Raw genomic sequence first — 24,535 nt, 5'->3', positions numbered from 1 at the left:
GGTCTAACTGTATTAGGGCAGCATTCTGCTTCACAAATTAGTTCTGCTGAGAAGCTGGGTATATTAATACAACTGATCTGCTTCTGCTGATCGTGCTGGCTTGTTCAAAGTGCGCTGAGCTAATGCAAATCCTTAGCTATATATTCAGATACATAGCATAGATGAATACCTGCTGCATGGTAACACTCAACTTCCAGGACACCCATATTTTTTTATACCTGCTTTGTTTACCTTCTTTATAACTGGCCTGCAGTGATCGTGACAGCACATGGCTTTGCTATTTCATTTATATTTCTCTTAAACAGTGAAGGAAACTTGAAACTCACTGGTTTTGGATCAGAGTCCAACTTCTGTAGGAAAGGAGGTTTTTTTATAACCTTTTACTTAGGCCTTCAATCCCTTCTCACCTCTTTTTCTCTCTCCAGTTTTACCTCTTCCATTGTACTGTTATTCAGTCCTTATTGTCATTCTCAAAAACTGACTAATTTAGGCAATTTTTCACGTGTTTAGGCATGTCGTTGATATTTGAGAGATTTCTCCACTAAAAATTTCAAGCCTTTTCCTCAAAGTTCTTGGGACTGAGAGTGCTTTTCAACCACTGTAGTTGCAAGATTTTTTAAATTATTATTATTTTTTAACACAGATAAAACAGTTTGTCTCTTTTCACTTTTTAAATCTTTTTGCCAAATTTAAACATACATGAAGGTACGTATGAAACTTGCAAAGGAGAAGAGAGAAAATAGGCAAAAAGTGAGAGAATAAGAGCAAGCTCTTCATGTTCCCCTTTCCAGAAGAACATATTTAGAGGTCAGAATAGCCAGCATAATTGATTCCTGCCAGAGGCAGTATGAATTTATATCTTTACCCTTGACTTGACTTTTAGCCTGTATTTATTTAGCCATTTAAATTGTTGTAGCCATTTCTTTTGACCATCCCCTTGGCAGTCTCATTGTTGACATTTACACTTCACATCCTCCGCATTTGAAGTCATGATGGCTGGAAATATTTTTGAAAGAAAGCGTGTAGGCTACAACTAAATACTGTGTCACTCCAATTCCAAGTGTTAATGCTTTCTCAGTTAAAGCAAGCATTGTGTAGTCTAAGGTGTATTTCCTCATAGAGAAGTTCCAACTAAATATTGAAAGTGTAATCTTGACATTACGTTAGCTGTGATATGCAAACTTAATGTTTTACCACCTTTAATGTAATTAAGGGTGGTAAGAGAGCTGAGTTGATTTTAAGGTGGCCAGAAGATAAATTAAAGGAATCCAATTGCCTTTTGTTGAAGGGGAGAGGGATCAGAAAAAGAATTTTGAAAATGAACAGGCCAAGCTATCATTCCCCTAGAGATCCTATTATTTAATACATCTGCTTTGTTTTTCAAACATTTCCTTTTAAAGTGTTTTAGAATTGATCAGAATCCCATTGTGTTTGAAGACAAGGCAAAATTACAGTGCCAGCAGGGCTCATTTACAGATGCAGAGGTCCAGTAACATATTGTAGGGAGGAGCGTGTGTTCTCTAGCAGTGGCGAGATGGCTGTAAAGTACCCAGGCCTTCCAACGACTCTCTGTGAGCAGAAATACTTTTTTTTTTAATCTAGTAAGGATAGGCTGTGGTCATTGAGGACCACAGGTCTTTTACTACTGAGTAAAATTTCAGGATTAGTCCCTAAGTCACATCCCCTTAATGAAATAGGAAGCAAGGCAATTAGAGGTTAGATGCTTGAGAGTTAAATGTTTTAATCCCCAGCGTCCGGGCAGTTACCCTTCAGCATGGAACCACAGCTCAGCTGTTTGCTATCGAAGCTCCCTATGGTCCACAGTCACAGTCCAGTGCCCGCTCCTGAAGGCAGGCACATAAACCTTCCCTTTCAAGAACAGGGCATAGGTCACTCTTCCTCTTAAAACATCTTTCTTGTAAAGATCTGCTGCTGAGTGGGTTTCCTGTAATTTACACAGTAGTTTAACACCTAAGAAACTCACCAAGATGCTGGAGAGCTGAATCTGTTGTTCAGTAATTGCTGCCTCTAAGCTATAGCTTAGCAGAGAGCACCCTAGTCCTTTGCTTAGGTGGAAACCGTTTCACTGTATAGAAAATAATGCCAAGATTCGTAGTCTGAAGAGAGTCTGTACAGGTGGCATGCCAAGTCTTGTGCTGTATTAACCAGCCTTCGGGTACATAAACAGTCACTCATGGGTTTGGGCCTGGCCCAACCTTTCCGTCCCTTTTCCTTCTCAACATGCTCTGCACTCATACTCTGTTTTCCTTTTCTTCTTAGACACCTTGCTTGGAAGAACACCAGGTTTTAGACTCCCAGGGAAACCTGGTCATGAAGTTATTCAGGCATCTCAAATCTCTGTAACTTCTGGGTGTGTGCAGAAGCTGCCTTTATGCTGGGGGAACTTCAGAGTGAGAAAGTGAGACCCTGGACAAGCTCAGATGCCTTTGAAGAAGACAGTTTGGTGGCAGATGGGCAGAGCCTTCTAGGAGAGGGGTTTTGATTTGAGGACCCGTCAAAGACAAAGGCATTGGAGTCATTTAAAAGTTACTGGTTTCTCAGTTGTAAGCAGCTGTTTCTCAGTCAACAGACAGTAATCAACCATTTGTATGCCCCTGTGCCCTTGCAGGGGGTGGACCAAGCAGGTGTAACTGTGACTGGTGGCCGTACTGTGTTTCGTGGCAACACGTACCTGTTGAGATTGCGCACCACACCCCCTGCTTTTGTTTTCTGGCCCTAGGGAATCTGGGACCAGTTCCCAGAGCAGACTCAAGATGACTGTATCAGGGACCAGTGCTCCCTGTACGTTACTCTCAAGAGTTGGATACCTTCTGATGGAAATCCCTGTCTCATTCTGGAAATCATTAACTTAGAATTGGGAAGGATCTGTTTGAACAGTAACTGAGTGTACAAGTGTTTTCAGACCTGCACAGTTTTTTGCTCACTTTCTCTTCCTTGTTCTGGCTGATGAACACTTCAGTTACCACATGAAAAGTGGAATAGTGTCAGCGAGAGGCTGTGCTGTGTTGGGGACTTCCCCAGAGCAGGCTGGTAAGGGTTGCACAGCTGTGAGACTGGGAGCGTAGGCAGGAACGCGCCAGGTGCTTTCCGGTAACTGCAGCAGTCGGGCAGACTCCTCAGCTTTGGGATGAGTAACTCGATGCTGCAGTTCCATTTGCGTCTCCCATCGCCATTCCCTCCCTGCACACCCCCCCAAGTATGAAGGCATTTCCCAATTCCGTACAGGATCAGCAGGTGCGCTGCACCTCCCTTGTAATATAATCGCCGTTGGCGATTGAAACGGAAATATCACTATAAAACAGCAAGAAGACCTCAGTGACTTCTCTTCAGCTATGTCCACTTTGTGGGGAATACCTGTACGTGTGGAGTTCTATCTAGTACAGCATGCTGCTAGACACTGGTGCGCTTCTGCTGCTGTTTACTGTCCAGAATATTGCAAAGGCTGAAACTACTGTGATTTTGAAGGGTCTGTGGCTATGGTTTCAGATGTGTTTTACTGTGGGTTTTTTCCCCCAATAAACTAATATGAAACTTGTTGCCTCAGGAGAGCAAGTCAGATGAATTTAGAAGAGGCTGTGCACTGTCGTATAGCAACGTTTCGGCCTTATGCTTAGGGGAAATTGACTGCAAGGATGAGGAAGCAGAGCCAGGTATCTGCAGCGGTTGTGGCTGGATTTCTCATCCCATTGCTTTCCGCTGAAGCGTTAAATACTGAGTACTGCTGGAGACAGGATATTAAACTTGGTGCAATCATGTACGTACTTCTCAGAGCTTTTGCTTCCTAAAAGGTGAATGAACTCCCTTACTATAAAACTTCTGTTCTAGTCCTTGTAATTAAATAATATCACAAAAATGTTGTATAATGTGTCCATAATTTCTAGTTCTGACTTACAAAGGCAAGTTTAAACCTGCCCGTAACTCCCTCATGCTGTGCTTAGGAGCTGGCAGACAATGTAAAATGCCTTGTCAGCAAAGCAGAACAAGTAATTAGAACTAACTTTCTGTTGCACTGGGCTGAAACCATGATATTCTTGGTCTTCAGTCCCAGGATTTCCTATAGACAGACTTCAATGTTTGCTGAATTATGATTTTGAATTAGTCCTGCAGACTCTGTAACCTGGTGACCCCATCATTTTTTTTTTTTTTTTTTTTTTTTAACTCTCAGCTTCATATACCCACCCTTACCCTTTTCTAGCTTCGTATCAGGCCAAAAGTTGGTTGCAAACCTCTTCACACTGTGACTTTGTTTTTTCCAGGAAGGAAACTGGTGTTGGGGCTTGAAGGGAGCTATAGGATGCATAGGAGACGTTGAAACTACTTGGTACTAGACCAAGTGTGAGCAAAGATACCAGAGAATCTACTGGAGTGCTGTGCTTACAGGGTCAGAACATAGCCGTTACATCACTGAGACTACCTCTATATTAATTAAAAAGATAAAAAGATGCAGGCTAAGGACAGCGTTCTCTGGCTTCTGCTGCCAAGTGGCAGGGTACGGTTCTTGTCCACAGTGGCTAAACTGTTAGCCCTCTGCCAAAACCCGGATGCCCTCCTCCAGCCTGCTTGCTGGGAATGGTTCTGGCACCTGCTTCATCCTGCGTTATCCAGGAGAGTGCGAGGTGGCCTGGGCCAAAACTCTGAAATGTGTTAATTGTTGAACAGTATGGCCAGTACTGGAGTCTCTGCCTTAACCTTGTCTTACTTCCTATTAGTCATTTAGCCCAGCATATGTTAGCTTCCTGACAGATTTTTTTTTTTTAAACATATAACCACAGAAATATTGGTTGGAAGTGGGCTCTGGAGCTTATCTAGTCCAGCTTCCTGGGTGCAGCAGAATGCAGCTGGCTTGGAATTAACGAGTGCTAAAGGTAGCTGCAGGGATTTAAAAAGTTCTGTTTCAGTGAGGAATGCAAATTTTTTTCTCGCCCATAGCGCTAGGTTGTGTGTCCTATTCGGTGAGTCCAGCATGTCATCAATCCTAGACAAAGTTTTTGCCTGGATAAGTATCAGCACTGCTTGCCTCTGCAGTGCTGCGGGTGGCATGGTGGCAGCTGCGTGTCCTCTGAGCAAGCTCTAGCTGTCCTTGATCTCTCCTCAGTTAGTTAAGGGTACACTTTCTCCTTAATTACATGCAATTCATGTTATATTTCTACCTCTGCTGCTAAATTTCTGCTTGAATACTTTGCTTTATAATTGGCATCTCATTTCTTAATGTGGGAAGGAGAGAGTTTGGGAGGCAATTGGTGTCTCTGACTGGAGTGGGGAATTTCTGAATTCCAGGCATGTATTGAGCACTAAATTGGCATATGGTCTTTGTGACTTTGTTGCCTTTTATCTGTCTGAGTATTGGAATTATCAGATGGATTTCTTATAGGGGTGATGTGAACACTGATTAGATCACATATATTTGGCAATAGGAACTGTAGTGTTCAGAATGATTTCTTCTTATTTAATCTCATCCCTGATTGTGAACATTTCTTCCTCCCATGGCAGCCAAGGGAAGGACCAAGTGAAGGTGTTTGAAAAGAAGCTCCCATTTTTTCCTTGTTTGAAATTTCACAACGTAACCTAGAAATCAGGGATGCTGTTGACATCAAAATGGGAAAAATACTCCCTGAAAGCAATCTGTTACACATTATTCTAGCAAAATAACCATCTCCATACATGTCAAGTTAGAATATGACTTTTGATGTTTTTTTTCCTTTCCTATTGCTTCACCGTCTCCTAGTTAATTATATCTAATTTCATACTAAATCATTATTCAAGATCAGAAGCGGCAACTTATTGGTACTTCTAAGTAAAAGTGGAGATTGGTGGATGGGGCTCTGAGCAACCTGATCTAGTTGAAGATGTCCCTGCCCATTGCAGGGCGGATGGACTAGATGACCTTTAAAGGTCCCTTCCATCCCAAAGCATTCTCTGATTCTGACTGCATACTGTGCAGTTGGATGTTTCAGTGCCTCATTGCCTCTGTTCCTGTTACAGGTGCATGTGACAGCATTGCAGCGATGAGTGGAATTTTAAAGAGGAAGTTTGAAGAAGTTGATGGCTCCTCACCTTGTTCCTCTGTGCGGGAATCGGATGATGACATTTCTAGCAGTGAAAGTGCTGACAGTGGTGATAGTGTCAATCCATCCACTTCTAATCATTTTACCCGTAAGTACTAAAGGGGTGTATCTAAATAATTCTTCCTGTTCCTCAAAATAAAATAAATTTTATGGTTAGATGATTGAACATGATGATTTTAAATTGAACAGATGATAAAATGGACTCTCTGCGGTGTTCAGTTTGTGACTTGCTCAAAATGACTTGGCAAACTTGCACCCTTTTGCCGCCTTGTTAACTACATTAAACTATTTGTCGCCGTAAAAATTTGAAGTCACTTGGAAGCCCCTGCCTATTTGCTATTTGAATTATGTAGCTGTTTGTAGTTAACACTGGGAGTTGTGCTTAAGGTATTTCAAACAGGTACTGTAGGGAAGGTGCTTTACGTAAGTTTGTTTATTTTCCTTAGATAAGTGTAGTGCAGCTGCCAGTTGTCTGCCGTATTGTATTGGTGAGAGTTCTTCTCCAAGGAAAATAATAAGCTTTCTTTTATTTGGAGTTGAGGAACATTGTGTATGGGACTCATTCTTGCGATAGTTTCTATTCTTCATGTAGGGGAGGGTGCCTCTGAACTAGGCAATGGTTTTGTGTACAGATAAGAATTTGGTTTTAAGTTAGCAAAGCTATATGTGCAGCATATATATCTAAGAAGAATGAATTTATGGTTTGTCTTTGTAGTTTATGATACTTGTTTTAGGTGGTTATACTGTTTTAATAGTGAAATGCATGTTTTAAAAAGCAGGGGTTTGCCTTCTTTAACTCTGTTGCATATAGATATCCCCACTGGAGTTAGGGGCTATAAAGCTGTTTTCTTAAGACTGTGGGCCAAGGAGTAGGTGAGGCTCCTGATCACTGCCCATACACAGTGTGATCCTTATGTGGTTTAGATTGTGCCCAGAAATCATGTTTGTAGCATGTGATATGAATGTTCTTGGAACTGATTCGCCTACCAAATGCTGCTGTGCAGTTTGAGCTAGGGTTTGGATGTGAGGGTCCAAATCCTCTTTGCTCTAGTATGGAACACTCCTGTGCAAAGGGTTACACAGGCACAACTTTTCAAATGTGTTTACATATAACAATCTTGATGTGGTATATTATATTAAAGATGCAATGCTAGTAGGGGACCTATTTTATTGAAATACTACAAAGGAGTAAGTGACCCAGTAAATCTCTTCGGTAGTATTAAGAAATAGCTTGGTGACAATATTATCTGCATGCTGATCTTTTAACTTTTGCATCTGTTTAAGGACTTAGATGATTATTCATCATAGACTGAAAGCAGTGCTTTTACATCAAACAGTCATTGCCACTCACATAGAAGACAGCAATTTTATTGTGAATACACAGATAATACAAAGAAGGCTTGTAATTCAGGGGAGAAACTTGGAAGTTGTAATACATGCATGAAACAATAAGCTTTGATTGTAGTTGACACAATAAATAATTCAGTTTTTGAATAAAATCTGTAAGGGAAACTATAGCATTTCAGTGTTATGATTAATGATCCATGTAACTGAGATATTTGTGGCCAGAGTAATAGATGTTTACCTGTGCACGCACTCACACACACATATGTAGAAGTTGTACCTATTACATTTTTTTAAATACATATATATATATATATCAGTCGGCAATATGGAAATAGAGTAAATTGTTGCCTGTGCATTGATACTACTTTTTAAAAAGTATTGTCTTTAATACAGATGCAGCAGCCTAAATTCCAAGAAATCAATACAGAATAATCCCAGTATTATATAAGGCTGGTTTGGGAAGAAGTGAATTGAACAGGCGGCCTTGGTGCTGCATTTGAATGGGCAAATCTCAAGGTCCTCAAGGAAAAGACTTTTGGAGACTAGTTTCTGTGCCACTGGAACGTGACATCTTTCAGCGTCTAGCATTCTCCATCGCTTTTGCTGTAGTGCAGCGTACTTGCAGGGGCTTGATAAAGGTGATAGTTTTTTAGTGGTAAGAAAATAGAGGATGTTGATGCTCAGATGAAGTCTAGAATGGAAAGGCAGTTTTATCCCTACCGAATTACTTGCGTCTTCCAGCCAGACTCTCTTCCAGCGTGCATCATTGTTTTGTAACTTTACCAAGGGCACTTCATGTTGCACCTGATGGGGAAGTCAGATTTTGTTGATTTATTATTAAAATGCTGCAAGTGAGATTTTTGCACCTTCTTCTTTCTTAATATTAAAGCATATCAGTTACTGCTATGTTTACATAATGGACATCTACCAACTGAGCAGTGTTAGAAAACTCACTTAGCTAGCCTTAGGTACATCTGCTATGTGTAAGGGCAACTCTGCGCTAAAAAGGTGAGTCTTAGTAATGATGTATGATAGTGAAAGTTAATATGTGTTTGCAATAAAAATTAATCATGTTTATATTTAAAATAAATGCAAAGGAGTAAAGATACTTGACAAATGCTGAAAGATGGTTTTAACTTGATAACTGACTACCTCTAGAAAAAACAGGAGTTTTGTTGAGATTGGATTTTTATTTTGTTTTATTCTTCTCACATTTTCTTGAGTCTTCATGTGCTTTGATTCTGGAAGGAATGTTTTAATTGGACAACTGGTGACATTTTCATACACACAGGATTTGTTTTCATTTTGGTTTGTATCGGTTGGTATCAGTTTTGTGTGTGATGTTGGATGCTCTTCAGGACAGGAGCACTTTTCTTTGTATGTACTTTGTATGAACTTCCAGATTTTTTAAACAATGTTATTTGGAAAAGCATATTTTGAGTTCTAGGCAGTGATAAAAAATGAACTGATCCTACTGAGGTAATTGGCCCTGTCTTGTCAAAGCAGAATATGTAGAAATTGTCAGTGTTCGTATCTGATGAATACAGGTGTCTTACAGAGCTACTAAGTGATGCTCACTTGAAAACTACATGCAGATGTGTTGCACAATAACAAAACTGTTAACCACGTACATTGAAAGGTGTTTTGTTCATTCTTTAAACACATTTGTCTCCGAAATGAAAAGATAAGAGCTTTCCTATGTTGAATGTTTGAATCCGTACTTTCAAGTGCATATGGAAAGGAAGAGTTCTGTGAGACTTTTTCAGTAAAGAGACTGAAAAGAGCCAGTGCAGGAGGGCGGCTGGCCAGATCCCTTGCCTCTGTTACATGCCTGAGTACCTCCTTGGTGGGGTTATCTTTCTAAGCCATTTCCTGATGCTTTGTACCATTTTCTTTTCTCTTCTGTGAGACACTGTCAGATCCTGTGTACTGTCTTCCTTCTGGTCCATTTTCATGCAAGTAAATGTTCAGTACACACTGAACATTTATCACATTTTTTATTTCCAATTTATTATTACACAACGTTCAGTACACACTCTTTTACTGACTGGGAATGTGCAGGTTGTGGGTTACCTGTAGTCAACACTGAGATCTATATGTTGATTCTTTAACTGAGCTTTTAAAAAAACCCTAACACGGCCCTCTAAGTCTTATTTTTCCTTTCTAATGTACCTGACAAAGAGATAATTTTTTAATCACTTGTAGCTATAACTCTTTCAATGCTTCAGCAAGCAGGCAGTTTGTGTATAAATCTATCTAGAATAGCTGATGCATCTCAGTATTTACACAACCCTTGAAACAATATGTGTTGGGTCAGATAAACAGCAACCTTTCAGCTCTCCTGCTCCATTAGCCTTAAGGTCAGTTTAACCTGCCAGCTAAATGAGGCACACAGCTGCTGTGGATCGTTCAGGTGGGGCAGAACCACCAGAAGATAGATTTGATGTCAGCAATTAACCCTGTAGTGTGATGGCAGAAAAGACATGACTGAGATGTCCCTAAGTGCTATCCATTGTGACTACTACACAGGGACAAGTACAGTTTCTTTGACAATATATCCATTTAAATAAATCAAGACAGCAATAACAACAACAAAAATCCCTAGCCTGAGTTACAGGCGTTCTTTCCTGAGTCAGGAAATTAAATTACAGTCCATAAAGCATAGACAACTGTTACCAGGTTCATAACCAAAAAAATAAATAAACGTAGTATTTTCTTGGTCAGGTCTGTGTGTATATACATCTGCACATTTTTAAATCTCTTATCAAATGGTGACAGATTGCCTTCATTACCACTGGCAGATATAATCACTACCATCTTTTTTACTTACTTTTCTCAGTCTCTTGAGGTCATTTCAGTTTGATTCAGCAGGCCGTTAGTCACACCGCAGATTTACCTTAATGGATGCCAAAGCATATTACTAACCAGTCCACGTACCTGTCCCATTTCATGGCCCCTCCTCCATATCAGAAAGAGGGGTGTTCATCTTCAAGTCGCAGTCCAAGCATGCATATGCAGTATTAGTCAGGACTGAGAATACTTTTTCCCTTTTTCCTTAGAGGTACATGAAATACAGGGCGGGAGCACACCCAGTGCCATTTCAGCTCCTCTAAATTGCCCTGTTGAGCTAGGGCACCCTGCTGCTGTGTTTCATCGGCTCCACAGCAAGTTGTCTTTGGCACTGGCGGTCAGGACGTCAGTACAGCGCCCCGACAGTTCCTGCGGCTGTGTGTGCTGGGTTCCACGCTCCAGCGCAGGTGGCGGGGATTCTCCCTGCCCTACAGAGGTACCTGCCCCTAATGCTTGATCTGTTTTTCCGATAAAGAAAAATATCCACATTTAAGTTGCAGACTTGCATGCAATTGAAAGACATGGAAAGACCTCATCAAGTCCTGTCTTTTGCACTTTGGTGCTAGTAAAAAATCCCCATACCACATTAATCACAGATGCATCTCTTAAGAAACATACTTAGAGGAGCTGCTGCTTTCCTCTGCCATTTCAACTTCAGCATAGTGTAGCTGAAGCTTTCCGAGTGATGCCTTTATTGCAGAGGCTTCTCCACCTGCAGAGGGAGGTGAAATCTCCAGCACCAGCTCATCTGACAAGGTGATCAACAGGAGGTAGAACCATCGCGCAGTCTAGTTGATATCCTCCATCAATTATCTGTATCTTGCCATTAACATTATCGCTGTCATTAGCAAGGTTATCCTGCAGGCAGCTGTAATCATCGGTCCTGTCATTCTGCTAATCAGGATACTGTCTTTCAGAGTATTGGATGCCTTAGGCTCGTTATGAATGTGGCTGGTCAGTAAGGGTTCTGAGAAAACCCTTTGGTCTCTAAATGCTCTTGCCATCTTTTGGTTTTACCGTTAAAGATAACGAGGAATTTGAAAATACAAATAAATCCCCGTTGCGCTTCTTTCCGTACGCCCTTAAAAGTACTGTTTTGCATATTCTAGCGTTGCTAACATATTGAGATTGCCTCATCTATGTGGCCATGCAGAACTTGGAAGAAGGTATCAAATCTTGTGAAATCCTTAGGAAGGTCTAGCTTGTCTTAAATTATCTTTTTGTGAAGGATAAAGTTTTATTTGCTGTGAGGTCAATAGCAGAAGGCATTACCTGAGCTTTGAGCTTAAGCTGTGTGTTTAATTGCTGGTTAACGATAGAAATCTAAATGAGTTAAAGTGGTGATGCTGGCTTATTATGGGAAAACACTTAGAAGGTGTAGCTAAATGCAGGCATTCTTTTTTCATGACATCTTGTAATTATTTATATTGCTTGCAACCAGGCTTGGAATTTCCTTGTTAATGAGGAATACGTTCTCGTCATTATTTGTTGACTCATGTTATGAAATGCAAACAGGTTGAGAGATTCTCAGTTTTGATTTTAAAATAAGTCGGCTCATCTGGGCAGTAAAAACCGAGACATGCAAAGAAAGTCACTGAAATGTATTGCAATGTCTTTGCTTAAATACTCATACAGAATGATGGGGCAGGGTATGCCATGACAGGATCTTGCCTGCTGTCTTTCATCTGGAATAATGACTATTGTAGAGGGAGTTTTTAAAAAATGTAAAGAGGGGTTAGGAGGCAGGCTTCCACTGGTTTTTAGAAGGATTTGTGGAACTATTTCTACTTCTATATTTTTGAAAAGTTTTCTCCTATAAATTAGTGCATTTCGTATACTGTACAGAGGGACAGTTTTTGCCTTACATGATGTTTTTGTTGGCTTAGATAACATAAACAAATTTTTTTTTGGTGAAGATGTTCATGACAGATACGCAAAGTATGTTTGCAAATGCAAAGCCACAGACAGCTAAATGGGTAGTTGTATTTGTATCAAATGGCTGTTCACCCCGGTCACCCATAAGATGGGACAAAGGATTGCCTGTAGCGTTTTAGGAGAGTTCAGCAAATACAGTTTTTATGCATGGGTGTTCCTGCAAGGATCGGTGGTAGCAGCTTCCCTCCTCACACTGTTAGAAGCTGGGGCCAAGGTCAGAAATAATCATCTACGAAACAGCAGCTGGCATTTAGAGTAAATGGTGAGGCAGAGAGCAGTTAACCGTCGCCACTTCTCCCTGCAGGCTGATCGTATTTGCAGAATGGAGAAACTGGACTAGTATGGTGAATGTCACAGAAAAGCGTTCTGGAGATAGAGGGTGCTGAGGAAGTAAACTTAAAGCTTTCACTGAAATTTTGGCAGTAAAATTCCAGCTTTTAGCATGCATCCCAAGAATTTAACATTTCTGTGAGATTTTAGACAAAACTCTGAGGGAGGGAAAATGTTTAACTAAAGTACAAATGAAAAACCTCTCCTATTCATGTCAAACTTGTCTTGTGAGCTAGTATTTTTCAAAAACCTTTTCAAATGTGACATACATAAATGTAGCATTAGGCAAGCATTCCCATCGAGCCCCTCCTGTGAGGTGCATTCAGCTTTGGCTTTCCCCGAGAGGAAGGTACCAGAAGGATGGAGCAGTGAAATGCTACTAGGGTAGGTGTTGCTGTTCCACAGCATTGTCCCTGTCCTGTCTAATTTCCACTACTCTATTTACGCCTCTCTGAGTCTACAGTTCCTTTCAAGACTTCCAGGTTTGAATTTATTTCAGAAAATGCCTCCCTGCCCTCAAGCCCACATGTTTCTTTGGGAGGGTATATTGTATATCACAGCATTTCCTCTTAATGTGGATTTCCAGCATGTAGGAAAAGTGTTTCATCATTAAGGGTTTAAAATTTGTAAATGTAGTGTATGGAGACTCTTAGAAAAATCTTTTGGGAGGCAATGGGATAGAAGGAGAGGTGGGAGACACAGGTAGAAGCAGTTTCTGGAATATGACCTTTTCCCAAGTTTTTGTTTTCTATGAAGATTGCGAAGGAAGCTGGCTTTTCTAAGTGATGTTCTGACCTGGATTACCACGATGGATTAGGTTTTGCTCTTCTGCGGTGTTAGACTTGATAAAACACTGCGTGGGAAAGTCACGGAGCAGGTGGAGAATGGTGTTAATCCTTCTTGTCATAGTGGTTTATATGGCACTAAGAGTATGTAAAAAGCAGACAAATGGGTAGTAGAGTATAAGAAAAGCAGTGTTTCCTCTGGTCTGAGATAGAGCTTTAATCCAAAAGGCTGCTTCATGCACGTTTTTTCCAGCCTTTTGAAATTTTCATGTGCCTAAGATATTTCTGCGCTAGTGACAATGAATTGCTTTGCCCTCATTGATGCAAGAGTGCTAGTAATCTGCCGGGTAGCCATATGGTTCACATTTATTTTAATGTGTCTTTGACATCAGGAGAATAGCTGAGACAGCAGAAGAAAGTGCTTATGTCTTGGAGTTCAGCCAGAACTGAGATTATTTATGTTTCGTAATCAAAGAACTACCAGTTTTCTCAGTAAAAAATGTTTTAAAAACATGATGGGCTAAAGATGTCATTCCTATCAGGGTTTTGTAAAACTAGGAAGCAGGCTTTGCATTTCATAGACGAATACAGCTGCAGCGGGATCTCTTCCCCGGTGGGGAGGTCTGTTTTGGCCGCTAAACAGGCAGAAGGAAGCACTCTGTCTGTCACTGGTTTCACACTGCTGTGGCTCCACTGCCCAGAGAGCAACATCAGGATGTTCAAAGGCAAACAAAAAGTGCAGGTGTATACTGCATTATATGTATGTGAGAGCAGTTGAGGAAAACTTCGTTTCAGTCTGCCAGCACATTATTACTGTTGCTTGCCTATTTCATCAGTTATAATTTATTCATATGCAAATGAGACTTGGATGTTTCTTATAAGGATACACTTGACTGCTAGTGTAAATATTGATTTTCCCCTTTGGAAAATTACTTTTCTTGGGATTTGGGAGTTCGATGGGCCCATGATGACATCTGTTAGCAAGACATAAGAAATATATTATGAACAAATACAATAAACACTGAATTTTTCAAATGTGGAAAGAGTTGGGAGGGTTGTCTTTCATTTTTCACAAATTCACAAATAGATAAATGATGGTTATTCTCAGGGGAGAGAGCAGAAAATACAGCTTGAGGTGGAGGAGGAAGGGGCACCAGAAGCAGCTGCAGAACTTCTTACCAGCCGCGGGAGGAGGCAGTGGCTGGGGATGCTGGGTGCGGGTGGCACCCACCAGCGTCTTCGCCCGACGCCTCTCTGGGCTGGGGTCTTCCTGGCTCGGTCGGTTCCCGCGGGTGGGAAGGGCTGGCAGGTCAAGAGCTCACCCCCAGGAATCTCCTCTGCTTCTAGCAGAGAATCACCTCAGTCGGAATCTCTTCTGCTTCTAGCTTTCCCCTCCCCGCTTTGAGAATACCTCGGTGGGGGGTAGGGAGAGGAAAGAAGGGGGCACAATTTCAGAAGTTAGAGAGCTGCTGATACATAGCTTTGAATAACCTGTGGAAAAAGAGCGAGTAATAAAATTCTTCAATCTCCCAATAATACATAAAATGAAAAATAAATTTTACTTGCAATACAGAAGGTAAGTGCAAAAAAATCTTATAATTATGAGCCTGTTGGTAGGAATAAGGTGACGGCAACCATTATTTGAAACTAACTTAGCAGCAGGACTTGGTTTCTTCCATATAACTACAACGCTAAGGAGACAGTCTCTAGCCATAGTGTTCTAGTTACATTAAAATATATTATGAAAATATTGACACTAATTTGTTACAAATCTGTGTATTGCTACATCTTTTTTCACCCTTGTCTGTTCACACATTCCTCTAGATATATGTTTAAACTTTTCTGCCATATGAATTGATTCATTCTCTTTAATTAACTGTTAATGAACGAAGGCCCTTCTTTATTCTCTAACCTCACGTGACTTGAATGACTCTCCTTTTTCTTACCTTCTTCGTTGAGGAGTCTTTTTCCAAACCCAGAAAGTATTTCCTCACTTACTGTGTGTGTTTGGTGACAGAATTCCAGCACAGATCAATGCTTTGTACAACATACTTTAGCCAGGATGAATCTGACAGGGAAGTTTTATTGTCAAACCGCTCTTCGTAATATTTGCCCTTCTCCCATTAATCGTCATTGTGACAGAGATTTATGGGACACAGCAGCCTAAGCGAGAAAGAACAGCAGCCATGGAAGCTATTCTACAGAACAGGTTTATTTTTTAAGGCTGTTGTTATTTTCATGAGAGCTGTATTTTTTTTTTACATTGATACATTCTTCAGTTTTGACGTTAAAGTTTTATTTTTAGAGTATCTTTGAAAAATGAATTAGTGGGGCCTCCTGTTTCATGCAGACATATGGGACACACTGTCTGGAAAAATCCATTTAATGCACTTGATCAAGTACCTATAAGCTTAAAAAAAATCTAAGGAACACTTAGTCTTTCTGGAAGAGGATCCATAAACCATCTTGTATGCCACTACTGTTAGCCACCGGGCGATAAAAATTGTGCTTTTTGTTTTGATAGATAAAATGTTACCATTTTAAATTGCAACCATTTTAATAAAAATGATGGTAATAAAAGTTGTGACTTAGTGTCCCGATGTAGGAGATGGTCCTCAACTATGTGTATAATTTACCACCTATGGAACAACCATAATGATGTTTGTGTGTTTATTTCTATTTTTAATCTTTTGACAGTTGATCTCCCTGTGTCTAGTAAACCCCAGGTTGGGTAAGACAGGCTTACCCAGTCAAGCCTTAATCTGTGTAATTTGGAGGGGTGGCGGTGGGGGGCAGTGGTAAGCTGTAGAAAAAGGTTGTCTTGAATTAGGCAAAGCTTGTTTCATGTCAGTGTGCAGCCTTATGAATAAATCACTGAAATCTCAATTTCTTGAATGACTGCTAGACAGTTATCTCTATTCAGTACTACAGTCGATGACTGAAAAAGGGCCTTACTGAAATATTGAAAACTGAAGAGCTATAATAAAGAAACTTCATACCTAGCGTTTAGGCATTGCGCCATTCTGCAGGTCTCTGGCTTGCCATACAGGCGTTCTTAAATTTTGGAAACCTTAGAGATTCCTTGTATGTTCAATAGCCAGAGAAGTGCATAAACCAGGAATTGTGCATAAAGAGAAATGGCAGAAGTATCACATGTAGTCATGAAATAAATTATAACTGCTGTGGATAAAGAGAATTGTTATGAGGGAGAGAGGTTAATAACTGAGAAAAAGATGAATAAATGCATCCTGCTGTGTATGTGTGCAGGCACTTCATGAACAAAGATAGCAAAAGGGTGAGCCCAAAGAGCAGGTGGTGTTTCCAGGATGCGTTAATCATGCTTGGGTTAAACAATTGTTTGCTGTTAAAAGTTTTCCTTTAATTCTTTTGGCCTCACCTTTAGGAATGTTGTTTACAGACAACTGCCAGTTTTGCCGTGAATGGTCTGTGGTGCAGGCGACCTGTGCTGGGGCCGTTAGCTCGGGTCGAGCGCTGCACGGATGGGGCTGTGTTGTGTCCAGATGCGGCCCTGAATGTGCAGCAGCTGCTTTTGCATGGCACGGAGCTGGTAAGCCTCCAGGACCTGACTTGACTCCATGAGGAGGCAGGCCAGTTGAAAGCAGGTTATTAACTTGGGCTCTGCTCTGCTAAACCCAGAAACTGAGCCACTCAAATGTCAAATGCCAAAAACCAAAATTTCAGCAGTTGATATTATTTCAGCTGAGGAATTCTGACAGTCCTGTTTGAAGATATCTATGTCTGAAGACCATGTTCAGATACAGTGACCTTTTCTCAGAGTTAGTTCTGTAGCAGTTGTTATGTTCTCAACAGTATCATCTTTCCCTCTGATTATACATGTATTTTATGCATTACAATACTTATGTATCTGTCAAAAATATTTAATTCCATATAATCTTGAAACATGGAACTAAAAATCATAGTAATTGTTTAAATACATGAGAATGCAGTATTTTTTTCCTTCCATGGAATATATCAAACTTGTAGTATATAAATGTGTCAAAGATGATGTGTGATCCATAGGACAGTTTTAGGTGATGATGAATATTCCTGTTCCCTCTGGCATCCTCACTCGCCATGAACTGCTAGACCCAAGGTGGTGGCATTCATTTTCAAAAACCACCTTCTAGTTCCTGTTGACAGTGTGTGTCCAGTAGCTGCTACAACAGCCCATCTCTGCCTAGCAGGCTCTGCCTGGAGTCGATATCACCCTTTTTGCGCGGAACAGATGATAGGGGCATCCACTGATAGCACTTGTTGCACAGGCAGATGGCACAGAAATACTTTTTTGAGACTGGCCAAGCAAGGAAGCTGTTACTAGATCTCTTCTGGGAAAGTGTGGTGTTTACACTCTTTGGGTGAATTTTTAGGTTAGGAGCTTTTGCTTCCCTGCAAAACCTTTGAAACTGGCTCCACAGAGGCATGCAGGCCTTGCACAATCTGTGTCCCTCATTCTGAAAGGAGCTTACTAATTGATTAATGTCAGTAAATTTTGACTGGGCATACGCTCATGCTTTCCGATATATCAGAGAATATGTATTTTGTATGTTCTTCTGCTCTGTCTTAAGCAGTGTCCTTAGCAGTAATTACAACTGATTTGAATGTACTGTGTGCATGCAAAACAACATACGCCCCTGACTCTTGATAAGATGATCTGAGAATCTGAGTTCTGGTTGGCTTGAAGCAAAAGGACTGAATGAGTTATAGAGCACTTTGTCCCTGATGTTGAAAAATGTTCAGCATTTCGATTCAGTATCTAATAATAATTTTTTTTTGAGGTCACGTTAAGGCAGCACTCTGCTCAGGGATTTTAGGAAGTGTAGTAGAGGAAGAACACGGTGCCTTTGCAGTGCCGACTTCACGTGCTTCATTTCGTGTCCATGGTTACTGAGGTCGTCGCAATTCTCCAGTCCCCTCACTGACATCTCTAATCTGTGCTTTTGGGTAATCAAATAAAATCCTGTAAGAGTTTGCGGTTCCTGCCTGATCTGTTCTTGTAAACAACATTCTCATAAATATTAATATATTCTAACTACTTCCTAGCAGTAAAGTAGAAGAGATGACTATAGAGTTATTCACAGAGCCTTAGCTCTTCCCTTTAATGAGCTCTTGGGTGAGACAGAAGCAAACCCAAAAGATAACATGTGTTTCAGAAAAAAATAGTCACGTGTAATCTAAGGGCTCTGAATGTTTACATGCTTGTTTACTTACACAGATTATCATATAATTTGTCTGACTCGGAACTATAACGTTAATAAATAAAACCATGAACTTTAATGACATTTAATGACATGAACTTTAATGACATTTACAACAAATGCATGTCAGCTCTCACGCTGTCTTCAACCCAGTTGTTTAGTGCTGGATTTCTAGTGCTGGTGGTGTTGCAGTTACATTATGCCAGCATTTTCTTCAAGTTCAGCTTAATTCTATTTTAACACAGTTTTTGTCAGTGATATATTAAAAAAACCCAAACAAACAACTCTGATGGTGTGGCATTGATAATTTAATTACTAAAAGTGATAGGAACTATTAAAAAGTTGAAGAAATGCATTAATGGGTTCTTTAAGACAGCTCATGACAACTACAGTCTTACTGAGAGAGACTAGTGACCAAATTTTTAGGCATAAATGTACAGCTATGTATGGAAATCATGTTCTAAATTTTGACAGCACACACATGGACAGCCTCACCCCTCCCCAGAAATCCACATAGTGGAAAAGCTTATTCATGTAATCTAGTTTTTATCATAGATGACTTTCTTTTTTTTAGCTGGAAGTAATTAGATCGCAGAGCCTTCTGCCTAGCTTCATTTAACTATTAATATTAGTGTATAGCGTGTGAATAAAACTTAAGGTTAATTTCTGTATGTACAGAAAGTAGTATGAAAGTAGTATGACTTCCATAAAGAGATTGACAGACTTAAAAAAATGGAAGGACTTTTATTGCAGCATTTGGTATTCCTGCCAGTAAGCGGCCGTGTCAGGGGTTCCATAGCTAAGGTCTAAAACAAATTACTATAAACATAGACCTTACCTGGCAGATACTGAAGTTTACAGGTGAAGATTCAAAGGCATTCGTGAGCTTGTGCAATTTACAGGCACAATTACCTTCTGTTTCCACATGAAGCATATATATATTTTTAAGATTAACCTTCTATCTTTTCTTCCCTTTACTATTTTACTGTAGTTTTATCTCTCGTTCCATTTGTGGCTGGTTCTTCTGCTTGGTAAAAAAGCTGCTTGCCCTTCAGTAGCTGTCAATATTTCTTCCGAAATAGAGGCAAGATCCAGTTGAGATCCAATAACATCAATACTGTTATATCAGAAATGGGATACATCCCAGAATGGTTTAGATACCTCCTTCAGCAGAAGCAGGATTTTTTAATATGCACAGTCCTGTGTGTAAGAGCATATAGGCAGCGAAGGTTCTGACTCAGAGTATTTGCTTTCATGCTACATTGAAAGAGAATGTCACAATATCAAAATTACCCCATCTTCCAAACTCTAAAAATTTGGTTTTGTTAAAGATAGTTTTGTTTTGAAACTGTGGCCTATACGAAGAAACCCCCAGTACATTAAAACAATTTTCAATATCATGCAAAATTGACACACGCCTATCAACTAGTCTGTTCTGACAAAGTAACCCACTTCCCCCACTCAAAGCTTCCTATAAGTATTTTTGACAGGCTCTGTTGATACGAGATTTGCTTCAATTTGGATGTAAGTTTAAACATGCCTAATGTAACAGAATTTGTCTTTTGATTCCTCTGTGTGCATCCTACACCTTTTTTGGAACACCCTTCACTGGGAGCATGGAAGTGAATATAGGACCCGAGTTTATTTATCTGTTCTATATTTGTAATCTAACATACCTGCAGCATATCTGAAGTGCATGTTATTTATATAGTAAACCATATTTTCAGCTGCTTGTCAGTATTTAGGAAAAAGAATACTATTTCAATGCTTTACTGAACCCCAGATAGTTTTATGATTATGTCAGTAGGGCACACTGTAATTTGGTTACAGGACTGTATTTTCTAATATACTTGTTTTTCATATAGTTCAGTACATTATGCTATTTTTTGGACTGAACTACTTCATGTAAAAGTTTGCGGGTTTTACATTTGTGGTGATTAACATTTCACTACATAGTAATGTTAGAGAATGAACTATGTTTTAACTGCGACAATAAACCAGACCCGTTACGAAACCGAAGCTGAAGGCCAAGTGCTTCCAGTCTGTGGAGATGGTGCAGTTTTAGATGAGCAGCGTACATCATGTTGCTCTTACTGCTTTTATAGAATGGCTCCAAGGCTTTTGAGAGTGGTCAGGCACCTTTTAAATCATCTTACTGCCTGAATTCTGGCAGGTAGGTCTCTCGTTCACACCTGCCCAATTGTGGCCTGTAAACTGCAAAGCAATGACTTATTGTCTACATTCTCAACATCCTATTGCCATTTTGCAATAAATCAAATAAATCAGGCTCTTCATCTTAGAAATCAAGGAGCATCTCTTATCCTTCTCTAACGGTTGTGTCGTCTCTCTCTTTTTTCCTCTAAAGGCTCACCACTGTTAGCAGTGAGAAACAGTAGATCGGACGGAGTTACTAAATGTCTGTAGAAAAAAGAACAATATTTAACAGTTACAATTTGGCAGTTGTTTTTAAACAAATCCACTTCATATGATACTGCATACATGTCTAAGAAAAAATGAGCACAGTGTGAGGGGAATCAGAAAAGAATTAGAAAAGACTAGATTTAATTTTGTCAAAATTCTACACATTAGAATATACACATGCACGCACACGCATGTATTCAGTGGATGGCAGCAGAAAGAAGGATGAAGGTAAAGAAAAAGGAAATGGTTCTGATTGCTAATCAGCATTATTCCCGTTTTATTCTGTGATGATGAGGATATGAATTTCTGAGACAGTCTGAAACACTGAACATATTGCCTTTATAGTTTTTCTAACACTAATTTCTCTCATTTTAGATTATAAGAGATAGGAATCTTTTCTGCCAATGTAATCCAATGCTTTAAAGATGTAGTTATAGATCTCTACAGCTAAGCCTTGCTGACAGAATAGTAACGGTGTATACAGACCTGTGAGAGATGTGGGTCTGCTGTTCCCCTCACCGCTGTCACACACAACGTTGTTTTGTTCACAGGGTTTTGAAGAGGAGCAAGTCAGTGGATCGCTGTCTGTGAGGTGGCACTGTGAAAGAAGTTCCTTTTGCTGGGATTTATTTGCTTCCTTGGTAAAAGGATAAAACATTTTTATAATGCTATGGGAAAACACAGCTGTCCTGGCCAAGAACTTCTCTTCTGAAGTAGACAATAGTGTTCATGTTTGTAGCGGTTTGTAATGGCTTTTAGGTTTACATATGCAGTAATTATTTCTAATGTTATGTCCTCATTTAGGCTGCACACCTCTGAACTTTACATAGGTATGGTTAAGGTAGATGGTACTACACAAGTGACGAATTTGCTATATGACTGCAAGTTATCATTCATACTGTAATCTGCATCTGTTCTAGCTTCTTCAATCCTGAAGAGAGAGAAGCGGAAGAGAACAAAAAATGTCCATTTTAACTGTGTTACTGTGTATTACTTCACGAGAAGGCAAGGCTTCACCAGTGTTCCCAGCCAAGGGGGAAGCACGCTGGGAATGTCTACTCGCCACAACAGTGTGCGCCAGTACACACTTGGAGAGTTTGCGATGGAACAGGAGAGGCTTCACCGAGAGATGTTAAGAGAGCATTTAAGGGAGGAAAAACTCAATTCCCTAAAATTAAAGGTAAAAAATTATTCAAGACTTTGATCCCTGCCTTATTTGTTTAAATGAGCAGCGTCAGAGCTATATGGGCCCAATGGGTGTATTTTAAACAAAACCATTTCCTTTCTGTCATTCCATTTTCAATCAAACCAATGGCTTTTTTTTTTTTATTTTACTGAAGACATAATTTTGTTTGATATTACCAAGTGCTGCTGTAGCTCTTATCAATGTGTACCTCAGAGCGCTTTACAGGGAGGTTGTCGTTTACTCTGTTTTCTACAGAGACGAAAACAGGCAGAGGGTGGTGAAAGGTAGCCTTGAACAGGGCGTGCAGCAGAAGTCTGGAAGTGCCAGGAAGAGAATGAGTCTCCTGAGCCCTTGCACGGTGCCCTGTTAGACAAGGGAGTGGGAACGTCCTAAGTACAGAAAGTGAAAGAGCTTATTTTCTTGGCCAACTTGAGGGAATTTGGCAAAAAGTAAGAAACAGTAATACTAAAAATGTTTTCCTTTTTCAGTGCACCAATTTCTACGACCATGTGTCTTTAATATTTCACCAAAGGATATCTGTGTTAACGAAGAAATGTGTCAGAGAAATTAACTGGCTGTATCCGTTTAGCTAGTCAGAACAAATCTTGGCTACAGTTTTTTGAAAGTGTCTTTTTAAATATAGCATAAGAGAGGAAAGAAACTGTGTGCTTGAGTAGAGGAGGATGGAGAAGGGGATTGTGTTCTTGGAAGTGTCCCTTCTGCCCCTAAAATGGATGGCAAAACTTCTGGTTTTGTTGCGGTTTTGTAGTAGATGAAACACTGCCTGGATAATGGCTTGTGTGACACGTACTTCGGGCTCTTTTTCAGATGAGTCTTGTAATTAAAAGCGAACAATATTTAGAACTGTAACTGAACTGTGCTCCATAGCCCCTTCTTTCGTGATATTGTGTCTCTGTTTCAGATACTACTACAGTTGTCCAGAGCAAACTGGCACCCTCCGAGTTTAAGAAATGCCTTTCAGCATTTTTCCCATAGAATGTACTATGTTCATGAGTTCTGCGTCTGACCTCCTTCAGGGTGTATGACCCTTATTATTGTAATTACTTTTTCCAATCTCCTAATTGTTTTTTATTTGAATAGCTAAATAGATTCTTAAATAGTTCATAAAATTTGAACTGTCATAGTGAAAACAAACATAAAACCACTCAGGACGAAGGCAAATTAAAGACCAGTATTTGGACAGGTTTGAAACCAAAGGCTAGAGTGTTAGTGACTGACCACTAGTTAGAGATTACACCTCTAAACATCTCGCATCACAGCATCTTCAGAGCATCGAGTGTGAGTTGAGCTGTGTCAGTGTAACCAATGACTCTGTGTAGATCCCTTGGCTGACTGCCAGGAATCAGCTCAAAGAGAGGAATCCCCAGGGGAGTGAGTCAAGGATAGTGAGGCATGCAAATATTTCACTTTTCCTTTTCTTTTTGTAGGTAGAAAGTAAATCAAGAAAAAAATCACAGATCCTATTTACCTCTAAAGATTGGATGGGACCCTTTAGCCTGCATTGGTGTGGAACAGAGCTTGGCTTCTTGTGCTTTCATAATTCTCCTCTTGGCTGGGATGGATCTCCTTTCTTCATTAACTTACTTCACTCCAGCCCGCTCTTTTTTGGGGATGTAGACTCTACTTTCTGCTCCTCTTCCAAATATGACGTGTTCTTTCATCTCCTCGGTCACTTGGTTGAGTGGATGATAATCTTTACTGTGACTGTTAAGTTCCTGCAAAATCTCTTCATAAGTACTCAGTGAATAATGACAGCCCGATTTGCATTCCTCCCTCTGTCCTAATTTTAATTGTTTCCTTTTACCAAGTAGAAAAGTCCTTTCCTCTGCCCTTAATTCAACAGTGGTGGGATTCTTTCTTTATTGCTCCTCAGGAGTTGATGTGGGAGTAGTTTACTAGCATGTTCTGAGATGGGTAACCTGACTCCAAAGTTTCAATTCAAATATTAAGAAATTGTGGTTAGGTCTTCAGAATCCTGAGAATGGCTTAAAAATGGTAATGCCTCACTAGGGTTAAATCTTTTGCTAGAGTGAAATATTTCTCTTCACTCTAGAGCATATATAAAAACATAGGGAACAGAAAACTTCCTTCTTGAACTAGTCCATCAAACTAAGCTAAGCTGCATCCCTGATTATACACTTGGGGTAGAAGAATAAAGAAAACAAACAAAACCACTTTCCCTCCCAAAAGCAAATGCAGGACTTGCCGAATGATAGCAAAGAGTCGCTGTAAAGCACTGAGCATGTTTTATTTGCTTAAGACAGCTGGGCCTTGCTGATTTCCCATTATAGGGATGGGAGAGCTGCTTGGTCATTCACATGGTTTCTGAATGAACACAGAAACGAAACTCTGTAGAGT

The 24,535-nt window shown here is 40.1% G+C and overlaps 1 protein-coding gene across 1 annotated transcript in view; it reads left to right on the top strand.

Annotated features, from left to right (window-relative positions):
- CSRNP3 (cysteine and serine rich nuclear protein 3) overlaps positions 1-24,535 on the top strand; it is a gene marked incomplete at its 3' end in the record, with an annotated part of 86,525 nt that overhangs the window by 54,454 nt on the left and 7,536 nt on the right. The window contains exons 3-4 of the mRNA XM_082313256.1: positions 6,004-6,174; positions 21,891-22,150. Of these exons, the coding sequence (XP_082169382.1) occupies positions 6,004-6,174; positions 21,891-22,150 (431 nt within the window). The remainder of the gene's footprint in view (positions 1-6,003; positions 6,175-21,890; positions 22,151-24,535) is intronic.

The sequence above is a fragment of the Platalea leucorodia genome (genome assembly GCF_965183815.1).
Source record: "Platalea leucorodia genome assembly, chromosome: 5".
In the NCBI taxonomy this organism is placed as follows: Eukaryota; Metazoa; Chordata; class Aves; order Pelecaniformes; family Threskiornithidae; genus Platalea; species Platalea leucorodia.
Note: the sequence above shows the minus strand (reverse complement) of the source record. Positions and strands in the feature narration are given on the sequence as shown.